This window comes from Neovison vison, chromosome 3, assembly GCF_020171115.1.
Source record: "Neovison vison isolate M4711 chromosome 3, ASM_NN_V1, whole genome shotgun sequence".
Taxonomy (NCBI): domain Eukaryota; kingdom Metazoa; phylum Chordata; class Mammalia; order Carnivora; family Mustelidae; genus Neogale; species Neogale vison.
Genome location: NC_058093.1, coordinates 90,937,337 through 90,957,118, shown reverse-complemented (window position 1 = coordinate 90,957,118; position 19,782 = coordinate 90,937,337). Strand labels below are relative to the sequence as shown.

At 34.8% G+C, this 19,782-nt stretch overlaps 1 protein-coding gene across 1 annotated transcript in view; it reads right to left on the bottom strand.

Annotated features, from left to right (window-relative positions):
- The window catches only part of LRP1B (LDL receptor related protein 1B), a 1,985,448-nt gene that overhangs the window by 26,739 nt on the left and 1,938,927 nt on the right, over positions 1 to 19,782 (bottom strand). Inside the window, exons 85-86 of the mRNA XM_044242553.1 lie at positions 11,723 to 11,897; positions 7,434 to 7,538 (exon numbers count right to left, since the gene is read on the bottom strand). Of these exons, the coding sequence (XP_044098488.1) occupies positions 7,434 to 7,538; positions 11,723 to 11,897 (280 nt within the window). The remainder of the gene's footprint in view (positions 1 to 7,433; positions 7,539 to 11,722; positions 11,898 to 19,782) is intronic.

The window sequence follows — 19,782 nt, the reverse complement described above, 5'->3', positions numbered from 1 at the left end:
TTTTTTAAAGATTTTATTTTATTTATTTGACAGAGAGAGATCACAAGCAGGCAAAGAGAGAGAGAGGAGGAAGCAGGCTCCCCGCGGAGCAGAGAGCCCGATGCGGGACTCGATCCCAGGACCCTGAGATCATGACCTGAGCCGAAGGCAGGGGCTTAACCCACTGAGCCACCCAGGCGCCCTATAGAGAATCATTTAACCTGAGTTTCAGAGCATTCAGGAAACACCCCAGGGTAGCCTTAGATGGAAATTATGATAAAATCAATCATTTTTCTATTTTTTCTGACTCTTGCAGTTTTTGAAAATTTAATAACAAAGTAAGAGTGTTATTACTATGATGATAGTAATATCACAGGCTGTCAGATCTCACAGTACAAAAAGACACCAAGATACTATTTTTTAGCAACATTAGCTAAGAACATACTACATGCAGAATGTATACTAGCTATTGGGGCAAAATAGATAACTCATACACAACTTCTTACTTGAAGGAATTTACAAACTACCAGAGAGAAACAGACATAGAAATTTAAAGGGGCCGTGGAGTGTACAACAGGCAGCATTCCCAGGCCAGTTTCATAGAAATATGTTCCATGTCCAAAGGCCACACAAAGATGAGAGGTCAATTCCATCCATAAAATATGGAATGTCAGGGAGGAGTATGAGCAATGTTAAGCGCACAGATATTCTCACACACACATGATCAAAGAAAGGAGATAATTTAATGGAAAACCATTTTTCTAAAAAAAAGATGAACAAAAAAACCAGATACCCATATAAATCTAACAAAACCAAAAAGGAAAAAAAAGGAAAAAGTATTAGATTGGGGGAAAATTCTCATCGTATGTTATTTTTAGCTTTTGTTTGAAATGAACAAGTAAAACATAAAAACTAACATTGTCATCTTGTTTTGACCAAATGGAGAATTGTTCTGCTATGGGCAAAAAGAAATAATATATAGTATAAGAAATGTCTTGGAGTTTTGTCATTTTGAAAACAGTCATTGCCTGAATTGATATAATTTCAGAAACAATGCACTATCAGAGATCTTTTTGGTTCTCCCTTTTCAGATGACACAAATATTTTTAAAAACTGCCTTTTCTCTTCTCTTCTTGGAAAAGAATACAAATTACACAGATTACTATTTTAGAAAAGTAAATATTACCCAAATTCAACCAATAATAGATAACCATTTGCCTTTAAGCTATGCACGTCAAATATTATTGTATTTTGTTCACTGATAAACCCTTTGGTGCCTAGGATGTTGTCTGGTTTATAGTAGGTGCTCAATAAATGGTTGTTGATGAATGGGTATAGGAAGAGAAGATTGACAGTATATTTGTTCTCTATAAGGGTAAAATATGAACCAATCAAAGGTCATACACCTGGGATTCTAGTATGAACAGATTTTTTATTATTTTTAATATTGCTGCTAATGGAAATTTAGTCTTTTCAGTGTCTTCATATGTATCTTAGAAGGATTTGGGGGAGAATTTGTGTCTGTGGTTGTGACTCCAACACAATTTTAAACCTGATTGCAAACAAACAAACAAACAAAAATCAGATTGGACTCAGATTTAAACATATTGTGCCATATAGACTTAATATAAGTGAACACTTAGTCCAAACATCACTTTATAGACAAGGAAAATGTGACACAAAGAGTCATTAGTCAATTTCTCAAAATCATAGCTAATTTCGTTCATAAAGTCTATATACTTTTGGACCCAATATTTCCACTTCTGGGTGTTAATACTAGAAAACTATCAAGAAAGTACAAAGATAGTTGCATACATGTTTTTACCCTTGGAAAAAAGTTAAGAAAAGAACACAACACAAAAACAAAACCACATACATAATAACTGAATGATACATGGTTGTAAAGTAGGAAAAATGCAGACAATGGAACACTGGACAACAACTAAGAATAAAAGCATCTAATTATATATGTTGACATGGAATGCTGTTCAGAATGCTACAAACATGATTTTATTATTGGAAGATGAAATGTACTCTAAATATTGCTGGGAGACAACGCTGTGGAAGTGAGTCTATGTTTTAAAGAAAGTTAAATCCAATATAAATAAAAGTCTGGCCCTAATAAGATATTTTACAAGTAGGAATACACTATTAATTTGATACTGAGTTGAGTAGTTCTTCACAGTATTAATAGTTTCTACCCTCACAACAAAAATTATAAAGCAGTCCAAATACTGGAAAAACATATACATCAGAATTTTAAAAAAAAACTTGGTTTTAACATAATGTGATGTACTTACTTTAAAAAATATCAAAATTTTTGCCAAATAAGCATAAAAAATTCCTAGATTTTGTGTTTTTCCAGGCTTTTCTGTGGAGTTTTCTTTTTCCTCCACATATAGTAAAAAGAGAACATGGCCATCAAGAGACAAAAGTGAAGGCTTTCAAAGAACAAATGTATTCCTTAAATTGAAGGATACAGTAATAAAATTTCTATATGGAAAAAAAAATCTGTCTCCTTTATAGATCTCAATACTTTATAGACTTTCCAAATGTGTATAAGCTCTGCACGTTCAAATAGTTTTCCACTCTATGAAAAAAAGAAATGTACTATCAACAAACAAAAGCAAGCACTATATCTTAGCTCTTAAATCAATTTTTTGTTTCCTGTAAGGCTTTTAGATAAACTAGTACATACAATCTTTTCATTAAAGATACATGGCCACTGCCAATTGAAATCTGAGGCTGAAATCCATGTTTCCAAAAAGCTCCCTTTATAAGGAAAATCAACCACTAGAAAGATATCCCAAGGGCTTAATATTCCCTGTCATATAGAGCTTTCAAAACATCTCCCTTAATGGCCATCCAATGGCAAAATCCAATAAACCAAAATTTATAATTTTTATCCTTCTTAAATTATCTAGAGTTGATCTATATTCTTTTCTTTTTTCCTTTCTTTTCAAATTCTTTTACACTCTCTACTCCTTTGATTTGGAGGAATCTACTCTTGGACAAGCTCCCCCCAATTTCTATCTTTTCTCATTTGCTTCTGCTGATTCCTCTGTAACACAGAATCAAACAGCGGTATTTCCTAGATCCTTAATCCTCTACTTTTCTTTCTGTAAACCCACTCTTGTGTCGTGGCATGACATATACTTCATCAATTGACCCCAATATATCTCTCTAGTTTTCTCTCTTCCCAGTTTGCCATGTAGGCTATGTTCTGTTCTCAATAACCTATTCAGACCTATTCTGAATATTCAACAATATTCAGACCTATTCTCTTCCTCTTTCAAGAAAGGTTTTTAGTCATTTCCCATCTGTACAAATATTACACTTTTTTTTCAAAATACTATGAAAATATCACTTCACCTATAAAGTTTTTCTCTCCCCAATAAGAAATAATTAATTGATCTCCATTGAGATATTTTCCTATAATACTTTGGTTACATTTCTTTGTTTGTTTTAAATTTTTTATTTAACTTCCAGTTAGATAATGTATAGTGTAATATGGTTTCAGAAGTAGAATTTAGTGATTAATCACTTACATATAACACCCAGTCCTCATTACAAATGCCTTCCTTAACACACATCACCCACTTAACTATTAAAACAATTGTAAAATGGAATTTTGAGGTTTTTAAATCCATTCATCTACCAAAATAAATTTTAAATTCTTCAAAGTAAAAACCACGTTGGAGTTAGTAGAGTGCAAAGAAAGTAGTACAAAGTAAGAGTAACAACTGGGGCATGAACTTCAGAACCAAGAAAGTATCATCTGAATCTCAGGTATCCATAGCTTCCTAGTATATAACCTCAGAGTTATCATCTGTGAAATGGGGATAATAATTACATCATGATAATGATGATAATAAGATCATAATATCCTAACTTTACATAAAATATGTAAAGTGCCTAACATAGTGCTTGGTAGAAAGTATTTGCTAAGTCAGTTTTAGCTCTTACTAATTATTCTTCCAAATTTACACAGGGTCTCATTCATCTTATGTTATCAATAAACATTTGGCAAATGGATTAATGAATGGATGATAGCAGAATATCATTATCTCTCCTATGCTTCTTTTATAGCTTAAGTTATTTGAGGGATTCAGTAAGCATTACTGCTACCATCAGAATAAATTTTAGGTTTTAAAAAACAGGTGCAGACAAAATTCCCATAAAACCAAATGCATATAGAGATAACGACAAACATACACAAAAGTAAAATGTTTTTGTTCTAAACCTTTCCAATTAATTTATTTTTCCTCACTGAACTTATGAAATAGGCTTATGATCAGCTTGAAAGGTGATAATCAGGGGCTGGGCACCCCTGATGATACTTGGTAAGAGTAAAAAGTGGAAGAGAACATTATTACAGGCTGCTACTCCCATGAGAGATATCGATTCTGGGGACACAGGAGCATTCTCTAGGCAGACATGTTTTTAGACCTATTTATGGGGAGGAAGGAGGGTTGGTCTGAAAGTTATGTATACTTTGCCTGGACATAATGAAGAGGACAAGAATAATGAAGACTGGGCCCCAGAACAGTCATTACTATTGTCCCAAACATGAAGTATCATGTATACATGAAGTATACATCAATGTTTAGCCAAGGATCATTCTGGACTTATTAACTCTGAAATACCCATGAATTCCTTGCCCTTGCTCTTCTACCCTCCAGTTGCCCTATGCAGGCTCAAGCACTTGTCACTTTTCTCCTTAAGTGGTGCCAAATCTTCTCATGTGGAGGGAGTCCCAGCAGCTGATCTCCAGGGCTCTCCCCAATGAGCATCACCTTCAAAAGCCAACTCCTTCAGCTCATATCTCTGATCTCTGGCTATTCATTCTTTTTGGGATCCTACGTAATCCTCTAACTTTGGCATAAATAGGATTCTAATTTACTATTTCAGTTTTATGCCTTCACACCCCTCCCCTTCCCAACTACAGACACCCTTCAGTCTAACTATATGCAGCCACTCACACAGTTCTGCAAATAGGCCATTAAGTCTCACATCCATGTCTTTGCTTATATTATTCTTCCTTTTCAGAATGCTCTTCCCAACCTCACTGAACTTCATGAACTAGGTGAACCACAAAAAGTCGCCATTTCTATAAACCTTCCATTTCTGTTTACAAATCACTTGCCCTGCTATGACTTTATTGCCCTCTCTTTTTTCCTGTGTTCACACCTACATTATTATAGGTTAAGTTGTTGTTTATAAATTTTTCACCCCATCAAGTAATAGGCTTCTTGATGGTGGGTTTTAATTTAATTCATCTTCACTTGTCTAGGATTTAGCACACTTTCAGGGTCTGCAAATATTTGCCGAATGGCTGCAGGAATTTAGGGTGGAGCCAGGTTGAGGTAGAACTGAAGAAGAGTCTCCTCTGTCTTCACTTAAACAAGATACAAACCCGAGTGTGACCTAAGAAGTGAATCAGTGCCTTAACAGATCAGTTTATATACATTTTGTAGGCTAACATTTAAAGTATTACTTTTGGATGTAGTTTATATAGGAATATTGGTTTGGCATATTCAAATATCTTCCAGCAAAAAAAAAAAAAAAAGAAAGAAAGAATACCATTTTTTTCCTATGTGCTTACTTTAATCAGTTCCTTTTTTTTTTTGAGTATGATCTAAAGAATGACATTTTCTTGAATAACAATATAGATAATTTTTGAACAAAACCATAGAGTTTTGATAATGAACCATCTGAATTTCAATACAATTGTGCTTAAAGACCATTAATAAGTACACTGTGACACCACCCTGGGGCTGCCATCAGGTGCCAGGCATGGCCTCTGTTTATGACACTAGGTATTATGGGTGATGTCACATATAAGCTATCTCTAAAGCTCAGATATAAAGTGCAAAAATTACTTCCGTTGTGATGAACATTGATAGTCACCCCAAAGATGGCCCCTGAAATTTCTCATAGGTAATGAGGTTTTTTGTTATGGACAAAAGGAAAAATTTAAACTATTAGGGAACCAAATTTTTACCATGTACCTATTTCTTCCATGAAGAAATCTTTCTGGTTAAGGAAAGAGTGTTCTCAGTAAAAACATGGGAAAGCAAATAATGTATTATTTCATCAGTACTGAAATGGACAGTCAGTTACCAAATAAAACCACTATTCCAAATACAGTACAGACTATAGAAATAGTCTAAAAACACCTGCTTCTGTACTTCCTTAATTAAAAGCCACTATGCTAGCAAATGTGTTTTTATTAGGCAGTTCCATGAGCTTTTCCATTCCCTCCATTATATTTCCAGACACTCTAGCTGACTGTGGTGCATACACTTGTCGGTGAGCGAAGCAAAGGTTAAGTGTGTGTGAGACAGATGAGCCCTGAGATTAAGTATACACTGTGAAATGCATGTGGATGTTCATGACTTAAACCAATGAACTGTGGCCTGAAATGATGTCACACGAAGCGCAGTGGTAAGTGGAAGGTTAAACCTACTTGCATCTTGGCTCATTAAACGCAGTTAAAGTGCAAATCCCCTCATTCTGACAGTAGTGATCACAAGGGTTCTCTTTCTGGTCACAGCGCTGACTTTTAAACCCCACAGAGCATCTGCAGAATTTCAGTAAAATACAGCTAAATAAAGCGTCTGACTTTTTTTTCCTAAATATGTTTCAAAATTATTTCATACAGAGATAGTAACATATGAATAAAACTTCATCAGGTATGCTCATTTCTCTCTCATTCACACTCATCACATGCTACTTTGACAAGATGGGGACAGAACGTGGATGTGGATCCTATGTGGACGTCATCCTTCTAGTCAAGCAGTGATAAAAGAAAACTCAAAATAGAAACCACGTAAGTGGAATGGTTTTATTTCAAGTTGTCCATTCTGGACAGAGGAAAAAATACTAAATTCTAGATTTTTCTCATGAGCAGAGAATCTCCAACACTTTCCAAATGTTTAGAAACCCAGATTCAAATTAATGAATTCCAAGGTGGACACAGGCTTAATAGGCTTACATAATACAACACTCTATACCTGATACAAACATCAAATAGCATTATACATTTGAAAAGATAACACAAGTTCTTTTGGAAAGAATGGTTGTAAGTACCAAGTGTTCATAAATATGATTATGCCTGGGTTTCCCATATCTGAATAAGGTCAATGAAATTAATTTTCCCTGGCATTTCCAAGTTTAAAGATCTATGAATGTCTTTAATGGGTATGATGCTAAGAATTGAATGAGCTCTTCCTTATGAAATTACCAGTAAATTGATGAGGGAGGAGATTCTACAGCATATGAGCCACTAAGGAATAATACTTGATCAGAGATGTCCATGAAACATTCATTTAAAATGTATTATGCCCCCCCAATAAAATGTATTACCCCAAGAAAGAAGAACAATAGAGGAGGGATTCCAAGTACATACAAAGTCATTCCACAAAATGCCCATAACATCCTATAATACTCACAGACACACAGGTACATTTGTCTCAGGGTCCAGCTGGCATGTGCCACCATTGTAACAGTAGCCATCACATAACTGACAGCTAGAGGCAATCTTTCCATTAGTGCAGCTGCAGCAACAAAGAAGAGAGAAATCTCATTGTTACTGGCATCATTATTGTTGAAAGCTGACATAAACTCTCTGCAGATGAGAATATTCATCACAGAGGAGTAATGGAATGCCTGGCTAAAAGGAAGTTTTCAGAAAGACAGACGTCCTGGAGGCAAATATATATATATATATATATATATACACACACACACACACATACATATACACATACATATATATATATATATATATATATATATATATATATATACATACTTTTTTTGACAAAATGATGACAGACAAATGTTTTCTTTTGGTAATTTTCAAATTTTCAACCCATTTGCTTAATATAAAATTTTAATATCATTATATATATGTGTGAAAAATATGCTTTAATGTCTAGCACTTACACTGCAGGGAAACATTAGCATCAAGATCCTATTCCCTTTTCATATAACCAGGGCTTGGTGACATCAGTGTGAATTATAAACCACATGATCTAATATTCTGGAAGCAAATGCTTCAGCTATTTCTTGTAAACTGGAAAATCTGGTCCAAAAAAACTGTTAGGAGTTTTAGATTCTAGTTTTTATAAGAAAGTATAGGGTTATCTGGTAGTCATTTTGTCCCACTGCTTCTCTTTGATTATGTACTGTAATTAATGTCATTTTTTTTACTCTGGCATATAAAAAATCATGCAATGTTCATTGCAAAAATAAACAGTAGTGTACTAGGAACAATATGTAGTCTGGCAACAAGGTAACGAGGTAGGGTTTCTTGGAAAACTTATGAAAACAACTCTAATTTATAACACATTACATGTCTGAAATAAGAATGAACACTACGGCTATTGCTGCATGGGGGAAAACAAGCATAACAATAATAGGAAAAACACAGAAATTTCTTACTTGCCATATTATATTTTGACATGAATAAATACTATTAGATTGGACATTAAGAATTGTTTGGGGAACAGACAAAGGTGCATCGACATTCTAAATTATCAAGAGATCTCTTGTATGAGAAGTAGGGTCATAGAATCATACAAGCCTTGGCCCAAATCAGAATTACAACAGATCATGCCACTATTCTGATGATGAGATCATGTTGGCACTAGGTACCATGAAGCAATCAGTGGGTGTCACAAGCTTGACTCATAAATCAGATTGCAATATCACTGATCACTTTGATCCTTTCCATGATGGATATCTATTATATTACATGCATTGAAGTGTAATTCTCAATGACTGGTTAGATTCCTGCTATGATCAGTTGGTGATCCTGATTAATTTATTCTGTGAATATTTATTTCGCCTCCCGTAGGTGATAAGCCTGTGGGAAATACACCAAACGGCCTATCATTTTTCCAGGTGTTTAATTTAAAGATATTTTTTGAGAGCCAAGATATTAATGTTGTAACTCCTTTCAAGATGAACAGAAACCATGAGTCAGCTATGTACTGATTACAGAATGGATATATATGAATGTAGAACCAACATGGAGAAGAAACCAGTAGTTTAACATTTCCAAGATTTAACAGAGAATGTCTTAAATCTAGAGGTATCTGAATATGGATGTATAGTGATACAAATATACATAGTGCTATTAGTTTCTTATATGTTAAATGGATCTGAGAGACTTTTCCTTGCCCTCATCCAAGCCTACTTGAAAATCAAAGAGCAGCAAGTTATAGTTTCTTGTTCTATCAAAAGGACAACGTCAAAGAGAAAAAAAGAGCTCATTATACATTAAAAGATTTCCTACCAAAAAAGATAACTATATACCAAATATCAGCTTTTAAAAGAGAAAAAAAAATTCTAAGCATTGATTGCTTTTAAACTTCTGCTTTCAAGAGCTATAAAAGATGTTGCCTCTTTCTCCTTCTAAAGGTCTTCTTTAAATCCTTAATTGAAGACAGACATTTGTGTATATTTCAAATGTGAAATACAAATTATTGAAATCACTATAATGCATCAGAGTTCAACTCATATTTTAATGCCAGTTTTCATCACAATTTCATTTCTTAGAGGCTTGTGTCACACACACACACACACACACACTTTGTGATATATCACTTTCCAAAGTTAATTACCAGTTGTCCCGTATACACAAAGAATTCCCATAATAACTGACATTGCAAAGGTATTATTTAGGCTATTCAAAATTATGATTAAGTCATTCTTCATCAATATTTACTTAGATTTCCACAAAAGAGAAAAATATCCAATTAGCTCCATTTTTAAAGATCATATTTACTATACTTGACAGAGTATCTATTCTAGTTGACAGCTCATAGTGCATTAGAAACACACCTGACTATTTGGCATAACACATATACATGGAGGCTTGAATTCTCCTATTGATGAAAAAGATTTACGGTAACTCAGTCATGGTTGTTTTAGTATCAGTTACTTACCTATGAGACAGAAATTCTACCATCACTGTAAATGCCATTTATGCTAAGATGAAAATTGTCAGAAATGAAGAGAAATTTGTCTAATAAGTTTCAGAATACCCAGTCTTGTTTGTCTTAACATGCTTATATGTTAGATGGTCTATTTGATCAAGTATTATACTATTATAAGCTTCCACTATCTACTTGTTTGTTAGCAACTAATATTTATCTATTTGACATACTCTTCAAAAAAGGATCTTTTAAGGATCAAGAACTACAACGTTGGATCTTTGTGGCCTACTCAGGTTATGAGGTTCTAGTGTTTCCAGGTTGGAAAAGCCAGTTTTCTCAGAAGAGTGGGCAGTCCTGAGAGCCCAAAGAGTCTCGCCCTTCTTTCTTCATATGGAACTCCCTCTTGTAATGGAAACACGGTGTAGGTCTCTGCATGAACTTTTCCAAGGTAAACAGAAGGAAATTGTGGCATATAGCTTGTCTTAGATGATAATCTATTATTTCCTGTGTGAATGGAATGCAGTCATAAGCAAGAAACTACAATGCATTTTGATATGGTGCACTGGACAGAGAGAAAAATATATGTTCACTCATGGAAACCAAGTTCTGTCTTGCTCAAGTTTCATCACAAAGAACTGACGAGCTTAAGGAGCAAACATGACTTTGGTCATTTATGTGAAAATGCCTTTGCTTTTATATACTTATCAAAGGCACATATTTATAATTAGTCATATTTTTAATTACTTTACTTAAAAATAATGTACTTTCAAATGACTCAATTTGAGGGCTTGAGTAAATGTCATTCTTAATGATAACACAAATCATACTTAGCGTAAATTCTAAAATGTGAGCAAATGAAAAATGAAAAGATGTTGCTGCTGTCTGTAATGAAATTTTATTGGGCCTTGTTTGGCAGAGCAACATCACTCAGGGCTGGCACACTCACAGAGCTGTCTCAGGGGAAGCTGTGGGATGAACACTTGATGCCATGCTTTTCTACCTCATGTTCTCATTTATGAGTCTCCTCAGCAAGGTAAGTGACGGACTCCAGTGCTTTTAAGTCCTTCTTTTAAAAGGTTGTGAAAAGAAGTTCAGAGTGAGGACTGAACTCTAACCTCGGCGGCATAAACTTTTTCACAACAGAGCCTGACCGGCATTACCCTTTAGTTGTGATGCTCTGTTTTCCAGTCACTTGGTCTTAAAGCCAAAGGGCAAAAGGCAATGTAACCAAAGTCTAACTTGGACATTTTTATTGTAGGTGCCTCCTAGGACACATTATTCCTTCTCCTAATTTTGGACTACTATGCTTAAAGTCAGATAAAAACCCAAAGATTAATATGTATTCCCATTAGACAGCTCTTTTGCTCCTCCCCCACAGGCTCATTTTGTAACAACAGAAAGGAAACACTTCCTGTCAATAATAATGATGAAACATTTAAAAGCCTGAGCTATTCAAATTTAAGAATATTATATATAGCTTTTTGAAGATATGTTGCATTTCACTATTTCTTGCTTACTATTCAGAATATTCTACATAGGGAATGATCTGATCATATCATTACATGATGGCATGATTAATTTTCATGTTCCCCAGTTGCATATTATAGATGTTGAATAAGTTCATTTAATTGACATGAACTGAATTTTATCTGCAACCAAAAGGAGAATGGAATGCACTGGTCACTATAGAGAACCTTAGGATAAAAACAATTTGCATTATTTTCACTTCCATTGCTGAACTGTTACATTCTTTTGGGTTTGAATGCTTTTATAGATTAAGCTGGATGTCCACTTACTTGCAAAATATATCTTCACTGTCTTTATTTATAATACAGTGCCCTCCATGGCACCTTATACATTTGTCAACCTCACATTTTGGACCTTCATAGCGTGTTGGACAGACACAGTCAACACTTCCATCATCGCCAATGGCACAGGATTCAGAATTCACACAGTAGTGGTGACACACATCTAGGAAGAACGCACAACAGAGAAAAAGAAATTATACTACAAGATGTTTTTCTTTAGTCACAATCCATGTTATCATTTCATTTGGTATTTAAAGATGGTGAATCATTAAGCAAATGTAAAAATAAGTAAATTAATCAAAACATCTAAGTATTAAAAAATGGCCAGTCAGTAAGTAGATTAATTTACAAAATCAGCTTGTGATTAAATGTAACTAGGATTCTTTAATAATGCTATTGATTCCTCTTTTTGCCAGTCAGGCGTCATTTATAAGTTATTTATAAGTAAGTTATATTGGTATCATGCTAGCTGAGGAAGTTTTTGGTTCTGAATTTTAAAGTTTAAGTTAATCAGTTTCCATAGTTTCCTTCTCATGAGCAATATTAGTATTATTCTGAAATGAGCAGAAATACTCCAGATTTCTTTGGATGTCATTTATTGTTTCCTTTCCTTGCTCTTTTTTCATTTGGAGAACAGGGTAATATGTGATAAGTGGGGGACTCCTACCACTGCATCATCCCTTTGGGGTGCAAAGAAGCGTCCCTCTACACACAGCAGAAAAGGCCTACTACTTCTGAACACCTGGGCAGGTGAGCGAACAAGGAGATGTGCCTCTCATGGAACACCAAGAGAAAAGCGAACCAGGAAACTGATCCATCATGGTTGGGAAGTGAGCAGAGGTCTAGGCTATTGTTCCCCTTCTAGGTAAGAACCTAACATCCCAGTCAGAGGGAAAACCTATTTGTGATGTGAGTCTTTTGTTTGGAAAGATGTTTCTTATTGAACACTATAGACAATTTTCTCAACTAACAAATGACTTCCTCAAATATTTCTGTACCTCTTGAAGGGGAATAATAAAACAAAGACCATGTAATAATGCAATAACCACACTATCTTTATAATTAGACATTCTGACTCAGTCTTTTGAAATGCAGACAAGTATATATGTACGTTTGTATATCAACATGCTACAATTTATCACATTCAAAATATTGGAATTCATAATACAATAATCCTAAGCAAAAGAACTGATTAGATCAGTCTCAGACTTTGTGTTTAGAAGTTGCAATTTCCTTTTAGCTAACTAATTGTGAAGCAATGTTAAATGTGATTAGCTGAGATAAAAATCTCAATTTATAAACTTTAACCTGCTGTAAGACAGTTATAGCGGGTGAGGAAAATTAAAACATAATTTATAATTCTCATGTTTGTATATTTATCTAGCCCTTTATTAAATCAGACAGAAATTAAATTTATTGACAGGCTGCTTCATATTTATGGAAATTTATTTCAAGCATTCTTATGCTTGCTCTTGCATTATGCCAAGTACCCTCATTGAGATTCAGCGCTTAAGTCTATTAGCAAGGTTTTGGCTATATTTAAAAAAAGTAGCACTTTCAAAAGGTGAGAGACTTGAAGATCTAAAAACTAAGGCGGTGTTAGTATCTATCCATGATGGTGTCTGTTTGCAGTTGCTCCAGGCTTGGTGGTTAGAGAACACACATCAGAGACTCCGTTTTTATTTATGAAGAATGTATGATCAGCTGCCTATATGAGCTTCTCTCCCATTCAGTGCAGAAATCTCTAGAAAACAACTCTCAGTAGTTCAGGTTGTTCAATACATCTTACTGACAAAGAGCTCTTTTCGTATCACCCCCCAGTTGCTTTAAATGCCATACTCTAAAAAAAAAAAAAAAAAAAAAAAAAAAAGCCATACTCTGATCCTGGTTCAGTTGTCTGATGGGGCATAGAAATTGGCTTATGACTATGGACTCTGAAAAACAGTCTGAGGGGTTTGAAGTGGCGGGGGGGTGGGAAGTTGGGGTACCAGGTGGTGGGTATTATAGAGGGCACAGCTTGCATGGAGCACTGGGTGTGGTGAAAAAATAATGAATACTGTTTTTCTGAAAATAAATAAATTGGGAGAGAAAAAAAAAAAAAAAGAAATTGGCTTATGTATCCTTCTAAGATCTTCTTAGTACGTACGTCCTTATCCGTAGTGGATAACTCATCAAAATCAAGTAGGTGACTTATTTGCAAATGTAAATTCCAGTGCTCATCCCTGTCACTACTGCCCACTCACGCCTGCATTCTAATTCATGAATCTGAAATTGGGCCCAGGTGATTTCCATGTGACTGGCTGAGGAACTACAATCTGGGAACTGGGGAATGTAAGAAATGATGACCCAGAAACAAATTTTACTGATTAGCATAGGGACTACCTTGTTCAGAAGTTGTAAAAGGATTTGATTCAACCAAAATAGCTTCTTTCTTCATTTTTTCCTTTCTTTCTTTCCTTCCTTCCTTCCTTTCTTCTTTCAAGAGAGTGCATGTGAGCAGGGGTGAGGGGCAGAGTGAGAGGGAGACGATCTTAAGTAGGCTCAATGCCAACTTCAGAGCCAGTTGTGAGGCTCAATCTCAAGACCCTGAGATCATAACTTTATCCTAAATCAAGAGTTGGCGATTAACCAACTGAGCCCCCCAGGTGCCCCTAAAATAGCTTATCTCTTAACTAACTTTGTGAGCCTTAATTAAAATGCAATTTTTAATCCAAAAATTTGGGCCATTTTATTTTTATGATGACATCACTGAGAAGACCCGAGAAACTGGAAAAAAATTGGGTTAGCATTCTGATGTTTGATGATTGCCCTATAACACACTGTAGCAAGGAATACCTTTCATTTGCCTGAAGTGCTAAAGGGTAAAGTTAAATACTCACCTACAATTTACTAACTATAAGTAATTTTGGTGCATGGATTAAATCTGCCTTAGGCTAAGATTAAAAAAATGTGAGAATTTATGCAACTTATTGGTGTTCAAAGAAATACAAATTACTTGCCTGGATGGCTCAGTCAGTTAAGTGTCCGACTTCAGTTCAGGTCATGATCTCGGGGTCCTGGGTTGGGACCCCACACTGGGCTCTGCACTCAATGAGGTATCTGCTACTCCCTCCCACTCCTCTCATGCTTGATCTCTCTTTCTCTCCCTCTCTCTCTCTCTCTCTCTCTCTATTTCAAATAAATGAATAAAATCTTAACAAAAGGAAATGCAAATGAACACCTCAAAGATATACCATTGCACTTCCACTTAATTGACAACAAATAACAAACTCTCATACACTACTAGTAGAAATACAATTTGGTTCAATTGATTTGGAAAACGATTCACAGTAGATACTGTCAATTAGTAGATACTCTATTTGAACATACCCACACCTTATGACCTAGCACTTCCACTCTCAATATATATCCAAAAGGAAAGCATGAATTTGTGCACAAAAATATGTAATATGCATAGCAACCTGTGCATAGAATCAGCCCCAGACTAAAAATAATCCAAATGTTCATTGCAAGAAGCAAGGATAAACTGTGTTTCATTTACACAGAGAGATATACACACAAGTATATGTATACATACACATAAATAAAAAATGAAAGCAGTACAGCTTATAAGTAACAACATGGATGAAGCTCACAAAAGTAATAAGAGAAAAAAGCTGGACACAAAAATATATACACTTTTTTAATTTACATAAAGTTCAAAAGGCAAAAGTAATCTAGGGTTTTAGAAGTCTAAAAGAACTTATTTTGGGGAGAAGGGAAGGTATAGTGAGAAAGACCAACAAGGAGCGTCTGAGGTACCAACAGTATTTATTCTTGACCTGGGTGTTGGTCCACGCTGCTGTGTACACCTGGTAATAATTTATTGAACTGTAAACTTGTGATTAAACTTTCCTATTTATATTATGCTTCAATAATAAGATTTTTTATAACCTAATGGCAAGTAAACTACAATTACAATATTTTAGAGATTCGAGTTAATTTGCTAACTAGAGTAAACAGGTTTTCTCTTTATAAACAGTTCTATTGAAAGGAATTCATGATCTACTTTTTATGCTTTAAAGAAAATTCTCTACCCTTTAAAGCTTTCAGTATTTTTTTCCTAGCATGTCAGATGCACAAAATTCAATGCAGTTGATTGGCCTCACGGCATAAAAGTGGAATCAAAAGAATGTAAAAGAAATGTTTGCTTAAGATAAAATTATGAAATAAGAAGATATTAGAATTTGCACTTTAATAAATAATTCTAAATTGCATGCTCTTAAGCCATGCCACTTTCTTCTGAAAAAGACAGAAATCATTTTAGACTCGGAACCCTTTCTCTACAGATATTCAAATGGGAGATACTTCATTTTCCCCAGTTCACATGCTTCACACTTGACACTATGTTGAAATTCAGGGACAGATAGTTGCTCACTATACTCGGACCCTGTCAGTGTTGCTTCCCAGAGACTTTCTTTGAAAATTCTCTGACTATCTCCCAGTATTAGGATTCAGATGTGGAGCATATAGAACTCGCTTGATTTATATGTTCAGCTGGATTGTTTTCTGCACCACTATTAGGATTCTAGGGCCCAACCCTTGCCATGCATAGTCTCTCTTCTTCTCCTTCCTCTGTCTCTGTCTGTCTTAAAGACTTCAGTATACTCAATTCTCACTCCAAGATTCCTTAACACAGGAGAAAGTAACCTTATTTAATAGGAGACTTTGTCATCTGCTATTTAAACTACCACATAAGCAGACCACCTGGGTGCCTCAGTTGGTTAAGTGTCTGCCTTTGGCTGAAGTCATGATCCCAGGGTCCTGGGACTGAGCCCCACATTGGGCTCTCTGCTCAACGGGAAGTCTGCTTCTTCCTCTCCCTCTCCCTCTGCCTTTCCCCTGCCTGTACTCTCCTCTCTTTTTAACAAATAAATAAAATCTTAAAACAAAACAAAACAACAACAAAAAAAACCTACCATGTAAGCATTTGATACTTGTAAATTAGAAAGCAAAATAATCCCTTCAGTTGTTCTCTGTTATTTCAATTTTACTCATGACACATATCATGGAAAAAAAAATGGTACATTTGATGGTGCTATTTCGAAAATGGATGATTCAACCAAAGTTCACGTTCTCTGCAATCATCTCAGTATAGGACAACAATGTATAGTAAGTCAGTGGAGAGTGACCTAACTTCTCTCTCATTTTCTTCTCAGCTTTAACCCACTTTGAATTATAAGCATCTATACAAAACTTGTATAAATACGTGCAATATTTTCACCAGTGTCACCTCTCTATATACTCCCAAATAATTACTACACACTCATATTTAAATTCTCTCTCTTCATATTTTTATCTAAGAAGAAGAATTCTTCATTGGCACTTTCTAATCCATCAGAAATTTAGTGAAGTATGAAGAAGTATGAAGTATGAGAAGGCTCCTTTGGTATGTTTCCTGTGGTTCCAAGGACTCTACCCTGACCTAATAAGCTCTGAAATGAACAGAAAAATTTAGCACTCACTGAAAGAACACTTTTCTTATCCCATAGCACTAAAAACGAGTTACCTTATAGAGCTTACCACTTTAAGCACCAAAAATGGTTTAAAACCATTTTGAAGGTAATCTTTCTGTAAGATAGATACCCATTTTCTTAAATATATAAATACATTTTTTTGAACGATCTTATTTTTAGGTAATCTCTATACCCAACGTGGGACTTAAACTTACAACCCTGAGATCAAGGGTTGTCACATGCTCTACCAACTGAATCAGCCAGACATCCCATAATATAGCAATATTTTTAATGGCTCCTGTAATACTATAATTTGTAATTGTTTCTATGAACTTAACTCTGCAGAAGTTTTATAGCCTTCTGCTTTTTGTTTTTGTTTTTGTTGTTTGTCATTTTTAGCTTTGACTAAGTGACATGTTACTGGAAAACAAACAAACAAACAAATAAAAAACACTTAATAATTCCTCCCAAAGAAAACAGTTAGGGTTGTTGGTGGCTGGTTAACAGCAAGGTTTATAGCAAAGGGATTGTCTTCCGATTGTTTATAGCAAAGGGATTGTGTCTTGACACACAGACATAGACACAAATACACAGACGCAGAGACAAACAGTCACACACCCCAATTACCTTTTTCCCCCAAATTTTAACTTTGGCTTAATAGTTACTGGAACTGGGGGAAAAAAAAAAAGAAATTTACCAAATTTACCAAAAGAAGGTAAGTTAAAAGAAAACATAAGTGAGAGGACACTTTTTGTTGGAGGGCATGACATGGGGAAGGAATTGAATGTTGAAGATTAAGGAGTCTAGCCAGATCAACCAGTAAGCATTCAGAAAGAACAGTTTGAATTTACAGAAAGGAAAGCTGGTAAAACAATATGGTTGGTCCTGTTTTGAACAACATGAGTAATTTAACTGTGACAATAAAATGGAAGTGGTGGATCCATAGTTGATTATTTGCTGAGGAACATGCATCTGCCTAATTATATCCTGGGAGCAGTAGGAAGAGGACAGAAATACGAGAAAGGCCACCAGCTCTCAGAGAGCTGACAACTCAACTGAAAGTTTAAGACAAGAAGGAAAAAGAACCAGAACTGATCTGAAAAATATCCACTGTGGCAAGAGCCTACAAATATTACTACCAACAAAATCTTCCTTCTTATAAAACATTCATCCCCTAATTTTCAAAGTATTTTATTGACCTGAATGGCATGACAATTGAGATGTTCCACATATGGTAAGAAGAAGCAATAATAAAATGTAATTAATCTGTGCTAAGAAAGTAGAGATTACCATGAAATTATATAATAACACTTTATATTCACAATATAAAAATTGTTATAACCTCTGTAGGGTAATTACACCAAGAACTGCATAGTAGCACTAAACACAATCATGTAATCTAAAGGACAACGATGGATATATAATTACAGAGTATTCATATGGTAATTAGGTGAATAGTAACTGGAGAATAAGTGAATGGCTATTTTCTGCAACAGAAATAAAATAATTTTCAAGGGATGCCATCATTGCACTCTGTCTTTCTTTCTCTCTTTCCTTTTCCAGCAACCAGAGATATAAGGAAATACTTCTCCCTTTAATCTTTTTTAGAGAATCTTAATAGACTCCATAAAAATATGGGTTGTATGGGTATATATACAGGTTTATGAATATTCATGGTGAGCCAGATGTCTATAAAATCTCTAGCTGCATTTAACTTCTTTCCCAAATATTTCTTTCTATTGAAAAGTAATTGCCAAGACTATTTAGCTATTAACTCATATTTGCAACTGGACTATTCACATTGTAATAGTTAGTGAAGTGTGAAATTTATTTAAAGAGAATAAAACCAAACTAAAATAATACCACCTAAGCAGGAGCTGATGATACTCAGTAAGAATACTGCAAAACTGGAGAGTCTTTAATGGGTAATACAGATGGTCATACAGGGGACCATACTAAATTACACAATTACATGTATAAATACCAATTGTTCTACTTCACTAAATTTTGACCTGGTTTAAAAAAATAAGTTATGTGAATTCATTTTAAGATTCATGATTAAAGTAAGCATTTGGTAATTGAGGATTACACACAACAACAATAACCAGCCAGAATTAGGACTGTATTACTTTCACAAAGGAGATGAGGTAGAATTATCCATAGTGCATATCCGCAGGCACCTATACCCGAGCTCCATTCTCAGTGTGATTCCTGCTCCATCTTCTCTGATATTTAATTGTGTCCCAGGAGTAGTAGGTTCTATGAATTTTGCTAATATTGTCCCTACAGGGAGGTTTATGGCAGCTTCCATGTAGATATAAAATGTGGAAGACAGCCAATGGTGGTATTTTATAAACTTTTGATGCTAAGGTGACATAATAAAAAAAAGAAATAAAATCATTGGCTATGAAGGATTTGGAGGTTAAATTCAGTACTTACTCTGGCTAAGAGTGTGATCTTACCTGAGTTACTTGACTAATTTTTCCAATACACCCACCAATCATCTTTGAACAGAGGCAATATTCCTAAGCATGCCTAAGATTACTTCACCAG